The 18,062-nt window shown below is 28.0% G+C and overlaps 1 protein-coding gene across 1 annotated transcript; it reads right to left on the bottom strand.

Moving 5' to 3' along the window:
* Window positions 1-1,512: 1,512 nt before the first annotated feature.
* On the bottom strand, window positions 1,513-17,360 carry LOC148230457 (alpha-tocopherol transfer protein-like). The gene is made up of 6 exons (XM_088195169.1): window positions 17,068-17,360; window positions 2,851-2,945; window positions 2,628-2,784; window positions 2,141-2,334; window positions 1,811-2,072; window positions 1,513-1,744 (listed from the first exon to the last, which is right to left on the bottom strand). Exons 1-6 carry the CDS (start codon window positions 17,234-17,236, stop codon window positions 1,704-1,706), a joined length of 918 nt encoding a protein of 305 aa, XP_088051295.1. The 5' UTR covers window positions 17,237-17,360; the 3' UTR covers window positions 1,513-1,703.
* Window positions 17,361-18,062: the final 702 nt, after the last annotated feature.

Genomic DNA, 18,062 nt, shown 5'->3' with positions numbered 1-18,062 from the left:
TAAATATATAAATAGATTTAATAGAAAAAAATAAGTTTTATATATAAAAAATCACAGATCATTTCCATGATTTGGAGGTCATATTATTATATCGAATTAAATATTCCATTAGTTTATGATTTACCTATGTATGTGATAAAAATTATATTTTTTGACAAATTGATGATGTTTATTTTAGTAATCTTATGTAGAACATATTAACTAAATAAATAAAAAGTATTTTTTTTTATAAAATAGTTTGTTTTAATAATAAATAATATTTTATCGTCCAATACATTTATAAGACAAATTTAAGAAAAGTGATATATTATCCTTTCTAATAGTGGAATTGATATTGAACAAGGATATTGATATTGAAATGAGAATCACTAAATTTTACTTACGTCATATGTTGACATCCAAGAGCAAAGATTCAAACCAATTTATATTATACATATAGAATTTTATTAAGCATGAAAAACATATTATTTATAATACATAATTTAATTTAAAATATATTTTTTACAGCAATATACATTGAAAAATAATAATAAAATTATATATATATAAATTAATTTAGCTAACTCTTAAACCATTAATAGAAGATTAGCATTTTTATTAAAATAATAAATATATAAAATGACAATTATTTAAATTTTATTAATAATTTTGTTACTAAACACATTGTTGCTCAAGTTATTACTATAATATAAATAGGCTGTAAAATAAAAACTGTAATAGGTAAGTAAAATTGTAATATGTAAGCTAAGTGACATTTAATTTTGTATTTCTTAATCTGAATTGAATACTTTATTTTTAGTGTTAGATTTCTGTCTTAACAAATATATAATCAAAATTGAATATTATATTGTTGTATACTACTTTTTAAAGGTATATTATGTATCCTATAGTAATTTATTAAAACATATTTCATTGGAAAAATATTTTTTCTGAAAAAATATACAGATAAGTGTGATAATAAAATTATTTTATAGTATAAAATTTGATAGTAGGTCAATACGGTTATCCAAAAATGAAATAGCATTGATTTTATGTAAATATTTTTTTATATAACATTATTATTTTTTAAATTAATTCAATTATATAACCCTGATCTTAATACATAAAATAAATACCAATACTTTTACTTCATAAAAAATAGATATTTTATATTTATTTGATAGCAAATAAAACAGTTATTTAAATGGTAAACCTATCTTTATTTTATAACACCAAATACAATACACGTTTAGTAAGGAATGCTTACATTTTCAATAACACTAATAAATTAGGCTTTTACATTATACATTTGCTAGACAATCAACACCCTATGATTTAAAAAATCTATTTATATTATTATACAAAAATATTTATTAAAAAATTGTCAGTAAATATCACATAAAAAGCATTGATATTTCGGTCCATATTAAATTTGATATATAAAATCATTATTATAAAAGAAATATATATATATACATACACATATTGACTATAACATTTATACATATTTTAAGTAAAATATTGTTTTTAATATTTTTTTAATAAAAAAATGATTAGTCATATTACGTATCACAAATTATACATTAAATACATATTCCAGACTCTATAAATTCAATTAATAATCACATAGACTTTCTATAGAAGAAAAACACCAACAAAAATATATTGTAATCTTTAGGCACGGAAGATTAATATCGTTATCAAATTATTTATCCTGTTCAGTCTTATTTAGTATCTTTTACTTTATATCCAAACGAATCAGCATCTAAAAGATAAACGCGTGTAATTAAATATACTGTATTAAATTTATCTTTATAATTTAGATACATACATGCAAAGTCTTCTTCGTATTTGCACAACATATCGGCCAACAAGTGTCCAGGCAGATCGGGCATATCCATAGTTCCTTTGAAATCGTTACGCAAAGCATGAGACGGGATGTGTTTCTTTAACGAATCAAAATTTGTTCCATGGAAGTGAAGTCTCTTCTTCAACTTCTCCCTGAGGAACGGCTTGAATATAGCGTAAACCATGTTGAATATGTACGGCTGGTTCACAATGTGGATTCCCTTCAGTCTGACTGGTATGCAATCCTGTTTCAAATAAAAGTTAATGGGAATATTTATTTAAACATATTTCAAAGTATATTTTTATAAAATACCTGAATCCAGTCCACAACCATTTTGGCAAAGCTAGGGGTTATTTGGACTACATGTGTTAGACTAAAACCTAACATGTTAAATATAACAACGACTCCGCCGACTTGAGTAGATGGCTCTACCATAGCTGCTTCCAGCGCCAATTGAACTCCACGGAACATCTCCACCAAAGAACATTCACTCGGTACCCACTTGGCTGAAAACATGAAATATTCACTAAACAAATTGTGTATTATTAAAAAAAACCAAAGGAGTCCAGATGTGGCTGTGTTTTCATAAAAAAAATTTTTTGTAGAGGTGCCGATGCACTTATTAAGCGCTAAAAGGCTTGTATTGAACGCCATGGAGACTACAGATTTATTTTTATATAATTTTTATTCAATAAATTACCAGATAAAGCATAATTTAGTTTTTCCTTTAACTCATTCTTGTATAGTGTCGAATGCAAGTAAGGACTCATGAAATTAAGCATTATTATTACAAACATACCTCCACATTCCAGGATCATGATTCTGGAATTGTTAGTGGTATCTCTGACTTCTTGGAATCCGATCAATCCACTAACGAATGCCTTTCTATCTTTGACTGGTAGCAAGTGTTCACAATAGAGAGGATACTTGCGCTTGAACTGGTAAAATCTTTTGAGCTGTAAATGTAAGTTTGATTAAAACATAGATTGTTTTATATGTAATAGTTATACATTGATATATACCTGTGCCAAAGCGCTGTCTGTGTAAAATTTACAAGGTCTCAAAAACTTAATCAAGTATTCGTCCAAATCGATTGGGACATATAAATCTGGTTCGGCTGTAACAAAATGTATGGTATGATATGAATATATTATAATATGAAAAATATTTAAAGCACGATTACACTATGTATTTGCGTTGTTAAAAATGTTATTTTTCATGTTAGATAATAATGAATTTATATTTGTTTTTAAAACAGAAGATAAACCAACATACGAGTACATATAATATGTTGATAGTCACGCTTGTGTAAAAATACATACATATGCTTAACGTCACTTAAAATGATCATGGACGTCCTGTTAACAAATATATTGACCGCTATATAGGACCATTTCACTTTAATCATTCATAACCAAAGCTAAAGTGAATGAATTACACACGATTGTGGTTCACATGTTGTGCTTTAATTAAATTGTTTAATACAGAAAGGTTAAAAGCGAATTTAGTTCAAGTTCTCAATGAATTCCAGTTTTGGGTTCTGGAACGTCTTCAAGAGTCACGATCGCATCCTCTTTTGATAACCGTTGGGGCTAAGATGTCCGCACTTGCCAACTTGCCTATGGCTGTCGCCATCTGGCTCCATCTGGCTCCATCTGACTGTATAATGTCAGCTACGAGGAACTGGTCTGGTTAGTATCATATAATTTTATGATTTTTTGCTTCTTTCAATGTAAATTTTTTGTCTATTATTTGAATTATATATATTTGTGTATTGAAATAATACAATGTATTGATTTCGACTATCGTGACGCATTGGGGTAACCTGTTAAGGCACAATGGTCTTAATTTAATTTAAATAAATAATTATGCTGAACGAACCTGTTCAAAAGAGCCATTCTTGATACATTTACATACATAGATACATAAACCAATAGACGGTTCTTCAGAAAGATTACACAAAATCACAGCACCAATAGGTATAACAAGAAAATAAAATCGAAAATACTTATATATTTATATTTTAAGAAATATGTTTTTGATTTAAGCATGCAATTTAGAACACATGGCATAATAATATTCATTAATATAAAGGTTAAAGATAGGGTAACTAGCTTTCGCACGGTCCTAAAGTACAATTGAGAAAAATTTGTACGGATAGAAATGGTGCATAAAAGTAGCAATGAAAAATTTCATTTTAATCAGTCAATAGTTGTATATAGGATTGTATAAATAGTACACATATGTATGTAAATATAGACAGACACATAAATATATACTACTTTTGATGAAAAAATAAAATATTTAGATAACAGCATCCTTTTTGTTGTTGTTGTTTTATATAAATGAGTATACTAAAAACAATTTTTCATTAACATATTTTAACCTTGGTATTTTTTTAAAATGAATTAAAATAAATTAATTACTTATTGATTTTTCTATTTTATTTTAAATCAGATAACTTATTTACTATGATACAGCAAAATTTTTATTGCTTAAAATATATTATATAACAAAATGAATAAATATATTTTTGAATAATTTTGTATTTTACTCGTAGAATAATCAGCAAATAGTAAACCTATTCGATTATAAACCACACATGTATGAGTAATATATTATATATACATGTATTGAACACCAGACCGACAATATAGATATTTAAAATAAGAAATTACACACACAAAAATTTGACGCACACTGGTTTAAGATCACAATATGTTTTAATTTGACCCACCCCGTTACCAAGCGTTACCACTGTAACAGCACCAAACGATTTTATTGTCTTTGGCGTGAATTATTGACTTCTGAGATGTGATAATTGTTTTTGCGCCCTCCTATTGACCAAAATTCGGTTTGAATACACTTTAACTAATACTCTCATATCAGTAGTCTGCAGTAATATCAGTAAGGATAGCTATCATATTTTTAAGCATGGCGTGATTGTGACATCGAAGTACAGACAAACTATGGAGCAATATGTGAGATAAATGACGCCCCTGCAAAAACCACATACATATGTAAGTATAATACATAGACATAATTTTAGGTAACATCAGACCTAACCTAACTGGCAACAGTTTTTATTGCATACTAAAAATAGTAAAACTTATGTGTTGCAGACTTCCTTTAATTCATTTTTTTATTCTTCCGTTGTAATATTACATATGTAAGCCCAATGCGTTACAACGGGGGTAATCAATACTTGAGTTATATTAATATTATAGTTCAATAAATAAAAATAATTTTCAGCTTTAAATTTTTTTAAATTACCATATTACAAGGTTCAATGCACTTTTAGGTGACTAAGGTACTGGTGGCATTCGCAATAATAGCGCATTTTTTCAAATAAAAATTCGAGTCGTGGGGACTCGTACCCGTGGCCTCTAAGTTATCAGTCTATGCCTTACGCTATTTCGACCTTTAAATGGTGAATACTATTTCGTAATACTAGAATCATACCACCTAAATTTAATTTTAGTATAAAAAGTGATTTTTTTGGTAATTTTGCTTAATTAATATTTATTTTACATAGGTATATTTATAGAATAATTGTACATGCTAAAAAACAATGAAAATCTCACCTAATCTACAATAAAATATGCATATATAAGTATTGCGTACTAACACCGGATCTAACCTAACCTACAAAAGCAATCTAGTTCGAAAAATTAGTTAATGCGGTGACTGTGACGCAATAGGTTTTAATGAGCGTGTACATAATGATACCAATTTAACCGTTTTGGATTTCAAATTATGTTATATGTATGTATATGTTTATTGAGCGCGTGTGCAAACTTCTTTATTAATTTTAACGTTTATTTTTAAACGTTTAAAAACAAATGACTCCAGCTAAGAACGTCATTTGAAGGGGGGGACAGGCGAGAGTATTTGTCCTTCCCCTTGAATTTGGATAGTAAAAATGCATGTCACTTAATAAAATACTATAAATTTTAATAAAAAGGAAATATTAAAAAAAACACCAATAACTAGCCAAATATTGCTCCTACCCTAGAAAAATATAAAATGACATCCCTGATTCTAAACCAGAAATTCTCGGATTATCCTTTAAAGAAAATCTAAAAAAACAGTCTCGAATTAATCTCGAAAATATTTTTTTAAATATTTATTCATTTCAGTGAAATCATATCGGAATACATTTTCATGGATACATATATGTTTTTACCAGTGAAAATATATTTTATCTGACAGGTGCAAATAAAATATATCATTATTTATTTATATGCGATGTATTAATGTTACAGTGAATGTGTATTTTTCAGTGCATAGACATTTTAGAGCAGCATGTATTTTCACTAGTGAAGTGCAAATATATATTTTACCAGTAGATATATATTTCTACTAGCGAAAATATAATTTAACTTATAAGCACTAGTGAAATTATATGCTTCTCTAAAATGTCTATGAAACACAATTTGACAGTTGCGAAACGTCCATTTGCTGTTTAAACCCAAACCTAATGAAAGTTCTAAAGCAATTATAGTTTTAGAACTTTCATTGGGTCAAGTCTAAAATACCAACTAAAGCGACTCATTTCCCAGGAAAAAACTACGCATTTTGCATATTGTTCCATATTTTGTTTGCACTTTGATATTACACTATGTTTCGAAAGTAAAATAGCTATCCTTACCGATATTACTACATATTTATGATATAAGACTATTGGTTAAAGTGTATTCAAACCGAATTTTGGTCAATAGGAGGGCGCAAAAACAATTATCACTTCTCAGAAGTCAAAAAATGACGTCAAAAGCAATAAAATCGTGTCGGCGCCGTTGCAGTGGGAACGCTCGTTACCGAGCGATGGCACGATTTTATTGCTTTTGACGTGGATTTTTTACTTCTGAGAAGGGATAATTGTTTTTGCGCTCTCCTATTCGTCAAAATTCGTATTAGATATGCTTTATTCGACTTTCACTTATTTTAAGTGGTAATACTGCTATAAAATGTCTAAATATATCGTTACCACTGCGTATTTTATTTCTTTTGACGTGGATTCCAAACATGGACGTTATTTGGGGGGGAGGTGGAGGAATTTGCCCCTCCCCCTTTAATTTGGCCAGAAAAATACATGTCATTAATGAATAACCATGAATCGTAATAAAATTTAAATATATAAAAACAACCACTTACTGACCAACATTTGCTTCTCCCTCCCCCTCCCTGGAAAAAGCTGAGATGATTGTCAAATGAAAAATTAAAAAATGAAAAATAAATTAAATAAAGCTGTACTACTAGTCCTTATGTGCGTTTTAATGGTACATATGTATATATATATATAGTATATTAAACTTTAACTTTTAAATCTGCGCTACGATATTGTAGATTCTTTAATAATCATTCTCCTGCATTTTCTCGCAATTTTAACCTAATAATAAGTTGTTTTTTAAACTATTTGTATATGAAATTAAATGTATACCTTAAAAACTATTGTCTATATTTGTACACATAGCAACATAAAAATATATTATTTAGATATTCACAGTTCTAAAGGTACAAAAAAAATGTGTCGAACTGGAAATACTTGTTTCTACGCGTTTTATAAGGACGAAGGATAATATAATATTTTATTATAAAGCTTGGTATTTTTATTACATGTTTTACGTTAAATAGATTGCTTGTTTCACTGCCACAATTTAGAAAACTGCGTTATATACAACTAATCAATTACACGTTTATTCGTGTTGACAAATTATCACACGCTTAAAAACACTTGTTAAAAATAACAACTTTACAAAATAATTGCAGAAACTCATTGCAAATGTGTCATTACGACTTTTTTAATCTGTTGTAATTTTCCCATAAAGCTGTTTTCTTTTAGTATATTATATATGAGAACTTGATCACCTCGAGCAACATATAAGGTGACTTATTAGATTGCACAAGTTAATTAGTATTTTAACCATTACATTAATTTAGTTTGTTTTCTAGATCCGCGCTGAACTGCGGAAGGTTCACGTTTTGTTTGAAATCGATATGTGAGTCATTCATCAGGAAATTTAGAAGGCTTTTTTTACTCATGCACATCGACTTTTCCTCACGATTTCGCGTCATAACAATGTAAACAGCAACGATATTTATTGAAAATCTAACCACGTACGTATATTATAATATTTGCTAGTACGTGGGATCAAGACAATAATCTGGCGGACACGTTGCGCAAAAAATCCGCGAATGTGCTGCTACACGATGTTGCTTTATTATTTGGTCATCACGTCGCGAGGTCATGGTCTCGCAGGGTTATTGGAAGAAATAACACGATGATGATCAATGGTAGAGTTAACGATATTAGCATACCCAAACGACAGGTGGTTTTATTTTGATATTTAAAGTCTTGGGACCAACATGATGATACTGGAAAATCTAATCATAATAGTTTAGAAGAACAACATATGGTTGCTATAAACCTATAAAGTGTATTTTAAATCGTTTGTAGTATTGCGATCATTTTAAAGAGTATTTATTTAAATAATAATAAATCTGAGGTACACTTCCGTGTATCTCAGATTTATTCGATCTTATGCGGTTATTTTATTTACATGATTAGTATTTAATGTTGCTAATTTAAAGGTCAAGTTTCATGGGCAAATACCAAAATATAATTCTAAAGCTAGTAAAAAAAACACCTAATCTTACTCAATAATTCTAGCCTTGTATGGGAGCATATAACACATAATTGATTGCCGTTTAATGCAGACGTAGATAACTCGAGGCCCGCGAAAGTATTTTGATCAAAAACTACTATGGATTTTAAGATTTACTTACCTTTGAAATACACATATTATAAATAACGTTCTGAACAACTTTAGTTCAACGATTGTTAATTGCCTATCAAAACGACTTTTTTCTTAAATTTTTGAATGAGCTCATCTAAGGATGACTGCCCACTCTTTATTTCATCATGAATCTCTCTTCTTCTTTCATTAAATTTAGAACATCATTTTGCGACATAAACAAGCAGGTGATGAATTTCAGCAGATTGTAAATTGACACGGCTGTTTTGCTTAAATCTAAAAATTTTCTAGCGTAAATGATAATGTTGTCAACTTAGTAAAAAAAATTACCTTGTAAAAAAAATGATTTTATAAACAAACACAAGTGGTATATGTCGGCGACTAATACATGAAAGACTTTATTTCTATTGTGTTTTTGGACTACTTTCGTGACTGGGAGTTATTAATTGTTATATTATTATGATTCCGAATGATCGTCACGAAACAGAGATGTCATTTGGGGTGACAGGGGGGAGGGATTTGCTCCCCCATTATAGATTCTAAACAGAAACCCTTTCGAATTTGGCAAAAAAAATGCATGAGATTTAATAAAATATTATGAATTTTTGCCCCCACCTGTAAATAGCTTAAACAACGTCCTTGTCACAAAATAGTTTTTTCTAAATTTTCTTATACCTACGGATGAATAGTGTGATCAATAATTAAAATATAAAATTAAGCTATGTCATATATAGTGACGTTTATTGCTTATAAGCTGTAATAATAGTTTATAATTAATAAAATATATTTCACTGATATGCAAACTTTGATTATTATACTACTTACTTAGTAGTTGTTGACTGTGTTTACATAGTTGCAATGTAATGGACTTTGGATTGTCATATTGCAATGGAAGATTTACAATTAATAAATATCTATGATAAATTATCTTAGATATTCAGACATTTTCGGAATTTATTAGAATTTAAATGGAATATTTTATCTATAAATACATACTTACAGAATCTAACATATTATAATATGTAATACATATTTTAATATATTAAATTGTTGGATTTTTCTTTCGAGAATTACTTTTTTGAATAAATACGATAAATTTGCTTTATAAGATTAAGATAATTAATCTTGAAATTGATTTAATAAATGACATTGCAATTTAAAAATATGTATAATTAATAACTTATGTATGTAGTTATTATTTTTTTTATGTGAAATATCAAGATTTTATAAAGTTTTAATTAATAAAACCAAACGTGGCCTTCCGAGGTCGTCCGGTCTAACGAACGTAGACGGAAAGGTTACAAAACTCCTGAAACTAGTTTTTTTGGATGAAATTGCCTGGTAGTTCGGTCGCGTTTAGAAAAAAGATCGACGAGTCGGTTTCACGTGAACGGGCAATCATATTTTTGATACAGTGACGAAACTAACCTTGGAAATCACCATTATAAAATTTGTTAACAACGCGTTACAAAATCGGACGCAATACGAGCCGATGGTTTCTTTTGTACACGGTGAATCAAAAAATCTCTACAAAACGGTAACAAGTAGGCCGAGAAAATGTCACTTTGATACTAGACATTGTTGGTTAACGTTTTGTGTATTATGATAATACAATCACACTGATTTATGTAATGGTTGATTGCCTTGCAAATTTGATTTGGCAATCTCGCTAATTGTTGTAACGTAATGTTAATAAGTTACATACATTTTGATAATACTGTAACTTTTTCTAATTGATTTTTAATTAGTAAACATTGGCAGATTGTTGGGCTTATACATAAATATGTAAGATCTAGAAAGTCTGATTTATCCCAAAATGAAATGAAATTGTGGTTAGTGGAGAGTTACAATCTAATGTTAACTTTAATAATCAAAATAAGATGCATTAGAAATGAAGTTATTTAGAATTGATAACAACTTGAAATTTACTTTTGGTTGCAGCTTACATATTAAAAATCTTATCATTTAAGATCATCTATCGGCAAAATGTTTGGTTTTAAAATTGTTATATTTTTTAATGGTCAGTTGTAAGATGGATGGTCATTTTTGATTGGCCAGTGAAGGGACCGGACATTGCAGTTCTTGTTCTATTTTTCCGATTTATTAACAATAAATCTTAGATTTAATAGTTTCATTATAATTCAAAATATAATAGCGCAGACAATCATTGTTGAGATCGTTTTCTGTTCACAAATTATACACTTCTTGTTGCACGCTACAATAAGATCGAGAAATGGATTGCTTTTGTTTCGTAAAGTAAATGCACAAAATATTTTGTGGTTTTTATTCGATTCGGGCGTCACACATTGGTCCAGAACTGTTGGATTACATACACCAAACTTTTGTGCAAGCCTTTGAATTGTTGTATATTATTCAGATATAACTACCGTCTGCAGAACTATCTTGACTTTCCTAATCTTCAAGACATTTGTCTTTAGCATATTTTTTGGAACCACCTTTTTTCAACAATACCCACACCAAGAGCATTTTTTACTTTACTAGCAAATAATGCTGCTTTAACACCCGTTTTAAATTATTATTTACTTATATTTTATCTTTGATATGAAGAAAAAATGAATAGCAAAACCGAATTTAATGCTATAAAAAGACCCAATAATGCACTTATTAATTATAATAACATAAACACTATAAAATGCAAGTTTCATTAAAAAAACTAAAATTTAATATAAAGCCAGCGACTCACCGGTGCGTCATTTAACGATTATTTTTTTAAGAAAAAAAATATTTTAAAAATTATTTAAAAATATTTTTTTATAAATATTAAAGATTATTGTACTAGCTTTATTTATCAGTAAACTAAGTATTTTATATTTACTTAAAGAAAGCGATACAGACGCATGAAGTGAAATAACAGTTGACTCACTAAAAAGTCGCTGGCGTTTAAAGGGTTAATCGCGCTACTTATCACAAAATCTTATGACATTGTTACTCGACAAGATTGATAACTACGTGTTTTCAAAGATTCATCGCAATTTTGCTACCATAATAACTTCAAAATAAGATATAATTTTTATTATATTTAAGATCTTAAGTAGTCAAATATTAATAATCGAGCAGCGGATCTTACATATTAAAGATATATAACTTAAGAACTGACTTCATAGCCTATAAAAAATGATAAATTATATTCACAAGTTTGAGAAATACTGGCAAAAGCCACATACATAGCAATAAAAAAAATTATATATATATATATATATTTATATGTATAATTTAAAACTTGTGACTTTATGACATATTAGTTGTACCTAGAAGTAACATCGTTTTTTCAACATACAGTTTTTAAAAATAGTTGATTCCGGACTGTTAAGTAGTAAACACCCATTTTGAAACTTTTATGTTGTGACCTTATTTGATCTCTGCTTAATGACAAAAAATACCCTTTCACCTAATTGTAAAATATTAGGATAAATTTGGCTTTCAAAAAAAATCTATGGAGCTCCATAAAAGAAACGCAACATCTGCTACAAAAAATATTTGTGCAATTTATGGCGATATATTGAATATTAAACAATGCCAGAGATGGTTTAAAAAATAAATCTGTTGTTTTTTTTATTTTATGAATGAGCCTCAAAATGGACTACACAACTTGGGGGATGGAATTATCAAACTAACTGAAATGGAAGCATATTAAACTATTGAAGAATTAGCAAATAAGGTCGGTACTTCGTTATCTACTACCCAAAGATGTCATAAAATATTGGCAAAAGCTGGAGAGTAGGTTTTTTGGGTTCCCTGTGAACTTTCCCATTACTACAAAATAACGAAGATCAACTCATGTAATCTTTTGCAGAAAAATTAAAATTAAAGCATTTTTTCCAAAATTAGATCACAGAGGTAAAAAATGGATAATTTAGTCGAACCTGACTAAGAAAAACAATAGCTATTTAACGCAGAAAGGAAAATTTTAATTCCTAAGTCCTTGCACCCTAACAATCGAGTGTTGCAATGAATGAAATGAGACTATCTCTAATGAATATACAAAAAACACACTGCTAGATTGACTCGGGATAAAAATCTGCAATCTTAGTTGGGAAGTTTTATTGCAGCCCCCATTTACCAGACTTTGCCTCTTTCAACTACCAATTGTTTCAATTCTAAACTAGAGGTTATATAAAACGATGAATAATAAATTATATAAAAATAAATCGAAAATACTGAAAAATGCTATCTGAGATATATTCATAAAAACGACACTACTTATGTGCCTCTAATATAATTATGATTTGAAGATTAATAAGAGTCAATTAGTATTAATCTTATTCGAAGAATAGGATTAATACTAAATGTCGATAAAACTTAATTTCATTGAAATAATTATTATATATAGATATAAATCACGATTTCCAATACTTTGAATTAAAAGTCTGTGCAATGAGACGAAACTGAATTACACAATTAAAACGTAACAGCGTAGCAAAAGTTATTGTTAAATATTCAACTATGGCATAAATTCTATTCGCGTTGGTCATAAGATATTTACTTTTTACAATGTAAATTATTAATCATATGTAATACTTTATTAATTTATATAAAATATATAAATATGCTATTTTATATTAAATTTTATTCATAAGCAATATAATAAAATCTTTTTATCTAATTTTATGTTAATTTAAAACAGAGATAAATGAGTGAAAAGTCAAATCAGTATCATATTTAATTGTACATTTTAATTACACATATTATATTTTATAAATCTATGTCATTGTGACTAATCGAAGTTTTAATGTATACATTTACTTGAAAAATATAGTCATATACTGGTATAATTGATAGGTGCAATATAAATTAACCTTAAAACCTTGTCTGATCGAAGATCAAGAATCGGAAATTAATTAGAAAATGATTTACTATCAGGTTATATAATTTTCCTTGTTACTAATAGATTTTTTTTTATATATTATAAAAGATCTTTTTATAATACAATAATGATTTAGCTATAGTAAAGAACAGAATTCTTACATATATGATGTAATTCCTCATAAAAAATGACCATGAAAAACGTATAACATCAATAAAAAAACCTTTTCATATAGGGAGCAATTATGCAGTTAAGGCCACTACCTTCAAAGAGGTTAGATATATTTTTTAGTATTATATATGACTAGCTGTTTATATATTAGTACTATTATTTTATACAAAACAGATAATTTCTTTTAGAATTCATTATTAAATATTGTATATTTAACACATACTTAAAGACTTCCAAGTTCAATGTTTTTGCAAATGTATAATCTATGTACATATGACATAATTACAAGTTTAATTCAATCTCAAACTCGAGCACAAGGTTGTTAAAATATTTCAATCTTAAACGCCTAGATACGTGGCTACCGCTAAAACAGGAAAATTCAACATAAAATACCTGGAAAATCAAAGTCGATTATTTGTTAATACACTGAATCATTATTTGTTCATTTGGGATATCATGACGAACGAACCGATCAGATGTGACGTACAAAACAAATAATTTCAAGATAATATAGCGAAATTGACCACTACAGCATAACTAAAAAATATCAAGCATTATATATGAATGTACTTTTTCGATATACCATTACTTTTTTATTGTTGAAAAGTCCATTGTCATATAAAAATATATATTTATGAGATAAAGTTTTATCTCTCGTTTATAATTGCTCAAATTATATATGCCAACGAACTTTTATCAAAACACAAGTCTATATTGTGATGTTAGTAATCTAGTAAAGTCCAGTTTTTAGCTAATCTGTATACAATGATAAATGGAACAACTCGTGTCCATTTGTAAGATATAAAACAGATTATTGTTAAGTATACATACAGAAAAGATATGTTTCAAATGTACTGGTTCATATCTACAAATAAAAATTCTATATTGTTTTTTTGTGTTTTTCAATCTATAAATCATAAATAAAAATATTTTTTAACCACATAAGATCTGATTTATTTTATTATTATCTAAAAATAAAAATCAATATGCTCATACTACATTTAACGAGCCAGTTATGTGCGTCCTGTAATTTAGAATTAAGTTTAATTAACTGGAAGATGGCATTCCATGTGATATGTCTCATTCCATATCATAGTCATAGTAATAGAATAAAATAACACATATGAATCGTTCACGCGACGTTTAAAAAATCAATCATTTTAATTATCATCGACGACGATAATAATTGCACGTTGATTAGCTGATAACTAGTGTTATTTCACACTATATTTATGTTTTTATATATAAACTTTATTTTTATATTAAAGCAAATTGATTTTTACAGATCACTGTATTTTAATGTCAAGAATAACATACTCATAAACATATTTTAGTACCTCTTATATTTATTATCTATATAAATGACACTGTATGTAATATTTCATTTGTATGGTATTTATCACTATGGAATATTATGATAACGTTAATTATACGTATCTCTAATCACATATGATTTGGAAACTTCAGCAGTAATTGAAAACAAATTGACTGTAAATGATAAATATATGAGTTTTATTGTAGTTTCATATAAATGATGATTTAGTTCGATTTTTAATTGAGAACATTGAAGATATGAAAATTCATGAAAATGTCGGCCTTAAAATTAAAAATAATAAGCAATTCTCATCTTTCATGCGCATATGAAAAATTAAAAACATCATGAGTCCGCGTGGGATTCGAACCTACAACCGTAAATTACAAGCAATAACTCTCACTACTGCTCCATTTATAGATTTTAATGTATTCTTTAGTCAAATCGTATTATTTGAATCGAATACCGAATATATTTTCACCAGTTTTTTACCTATTCGTTGATTGAATGTTTGTCAAACTATTCCTAAAATATTAGTTAATATATGTAGTAAAATATTTTTAATTTTTTAATATCTAAAAACTAGCAAACTCTAAAATATAGTTGTGTTTTACAACAACTAAGGTAGAATAAGATTATCTACAGCACAATTTTACCCTATATTGTTTTGTATAATTTATTTTCCTACGCTACAACTAATAACACGAACAAAAAACACGTTATAATTGCCGAAATTCCAGAAATTACTTATATTTCCAAGGTAATATTGTGCAGCTGTGGATTTTTTCAATGACTAATATTGAATTTTTATCTCTCCAAATCAATATGAAATATGTTTAATTTTAAGTAATTTATAAAAATAATATTTTTTTTTAACATGATATGTTAATAGTATTTTCGGCAGCAGATTTATCGTTAACTATTCAATATTCGAAACTAATCAATAGTGACATCAAGTAATACTTTTAAATTGAATAAAAATGAGCAACAGCAGTAATTCTGAAGAACAAATTGTTATTAATTCTATGAAGTAATATAATTAATACATAATTATTTAATTTAATATATGTATATGAGCAGGGTTTTGTTTAAACAAAAAAGGTGCCGAAACTCACATTGTCAAACATTTTACTAAAAAAAATATATTAAATATCATTTAAATTAAATTTAAAGCAGCTTTTTCTATGCCACGAAGCGCATAAAAAATTAAACAAAATTTATTGATATGAGAGTATTGGTCACAGTATATTCAAATCGAATTTTGGTCAATAGGAGGACGCAAAAAAAAGTTCAAAATTCACGTCAAAAGCAATAAAATCGTGTCGGCGCCGTTGCAGTGGGAACGCTCGGCAACGAGCGTTTAAAACAAATTTATAGCTGTGATAGAAGAAATATGAATGAAGATTATTATTTCACAAGTAATTATTTTATCAGTATATAAACATATGTTTACCTAATTTTTTAAATTATGTAATGATATATTTTGTAATTTTGATTTCAGTGATAATGGAATTATCATTTTTTTATAAGATTATTTCATATCTTGGTGACGCTCAGTACATGTATCAGAATAATAAGAGTCAAGTGTCATTATTGAACAATTTTAGCCAAAAGTCGAGATTGCTTATTTATACCAATTTTTTTTATAAAATGTTTTTCTCGTAACATAAAATATAATCGAATGCTGTTGCTCTTCATAAGAGTTATTCTAAAATCTCATTGATTTGCTACCCTTGCTATATAATATAATATCCATTTTAAAACAATAAGAATATACGGCATAGTAATGAATATCGTGCCCTTTCCTTCATTGCATTTTTATTTTATATTTTGCTTTTTAGTTGATGGATAGTTAAGCATTATTTAAGCTTTTTTTTTCGAGATAATTAGTTAATATGTATTTTCATTAACTGGTTTATCTCAAAATATGCTATTAGACTAGCGTAACGTTAATGTTAACGTAACGTGTTCATTGACATTGAAATTTCTCTAATTTAAAAAAGACCTTCGGATAATGTATTTCTACCCAAATGTTGGACCTTAAAATCCTACGCGCTTGTGCGAATAAAACCGGTCTGTTTTTAATTCGATTATTTTTGCAAAACAACTCGATTGATGCCTATTATGTGGAATTCTTAAGAGTTGATATTGCTCAACGTTACTCATTGGTACTAACCGGCCAACAGCCTCTTTAGCTCTCGCAATCCTCTCTCTACATTTTCCGGAGTCTCCCTCAGTTCTTCCAAAGCCTTCTTCTTCATTTCTTCGTTCAGTTCTTCCTTTTCCAAGCGGATGGTGTGCTTTCCCAGTCTGATGAATGGTTGATTATTGGAATCGAGCTCCATGGCGATAAAGTCTTTTGAAACTTTTCCTATCGTTAACTAAGTTGTTAAAAAGCGATGCAATCGCTGACCGTTAACGCGTGCGTCGAGCCTCGCGATCTGTGCTCTACTGCCGTATCAAAATTAAACCTGTGTGTTTATAAACATGGACAGACACACGTTTCGGAATACGGTCGATCGGCCTCGTGTCGAGACAATGGCCGATTTTAAGACAGTCATTTTGAATTTTAAAAAAATCACGTAAAATTTGACATTAACGTGACTTTAGATATTTTGTCAATTTAAATTATCTGGAACTGAGGCTTGATTATTAATTTTGGCCAAATTACAATTAAAAAACTTACGTTTGATTGCTATTGTTTGACGTAAATCGAACGTGAGAAGCAAATGAGAAAAATAAGATTGTTTTTTCGGGTTAAATGCTATGTTATCACTATGCAGTTAAACGTTCTTCAGTAAACCAACCCCTACAAATATTTATTTACATAGTAAATGTACCTAAAATTATTTTAATTGATTTGATTCTCAAGACGTTATCATTTCCTAATCTATGGAAATGCACAAAAGTATAAAAAATAAAAGGAGTGACAAATTGTGCATAAATAACTATAGACCATAACTGCTAACTTGTTCGAAATAATTATCCATTAATACATCTGCAAGTTTTGTTGGACCGTCTTTCATTTAAACAGTGATACAATTTCTCGATGCAGGAATTCAAGTTGACTTAGTATATACGGATTTTGAGAAGGCCTTTGACAAGGTTTGTCAAGGATCTATATTAAAAAATATTTAATTCGGATATTCTCGACATATTTAAGCAAATCGT

This window comes from Plectrocnemia conspersa, unplaced genomic scaffold, assembly GCF_051122295.1.
Source record: "Plectrocnemia conspersa isolate PC_06_02 unplaced genomic scaffold, ASM5112229v1 ptg000010l, whole genome shotgun sequence".
Taxonomy (NCBI): Eukaryota; Metazoa; Arthropoda; class Insecta; order Trichoptera; family Polycentropodidae; genus Plectrocnemia; species Plectrocnemia conspersa.
This window is presented reverse-complemented; position numbering and strand designations above follow the sequence as displayed.

Coding starts and splice junctions, on each gene's coding strand:
- LOC148230457 (XM_088195169.1), bottom strand. CDS start 17,236: ATGGAGCTCGATTCCAATAATCAACCATTCATCAGACTGGGAAAGCAC. Junction 2,785..2,850: donor CAGACAGCGCTTTGGCACAG/GTATATATCAAT, acceptor TTACATTTACAG/CTCAAAAGATTTTACCAGTT. Junction 2,335..2,627: donor CATGATCCTGGAATGTGGAG/GTATGTTTGTAA, acceptor TCATGTTTTCAG/CCAAGTGGGTACCGAGTGAA.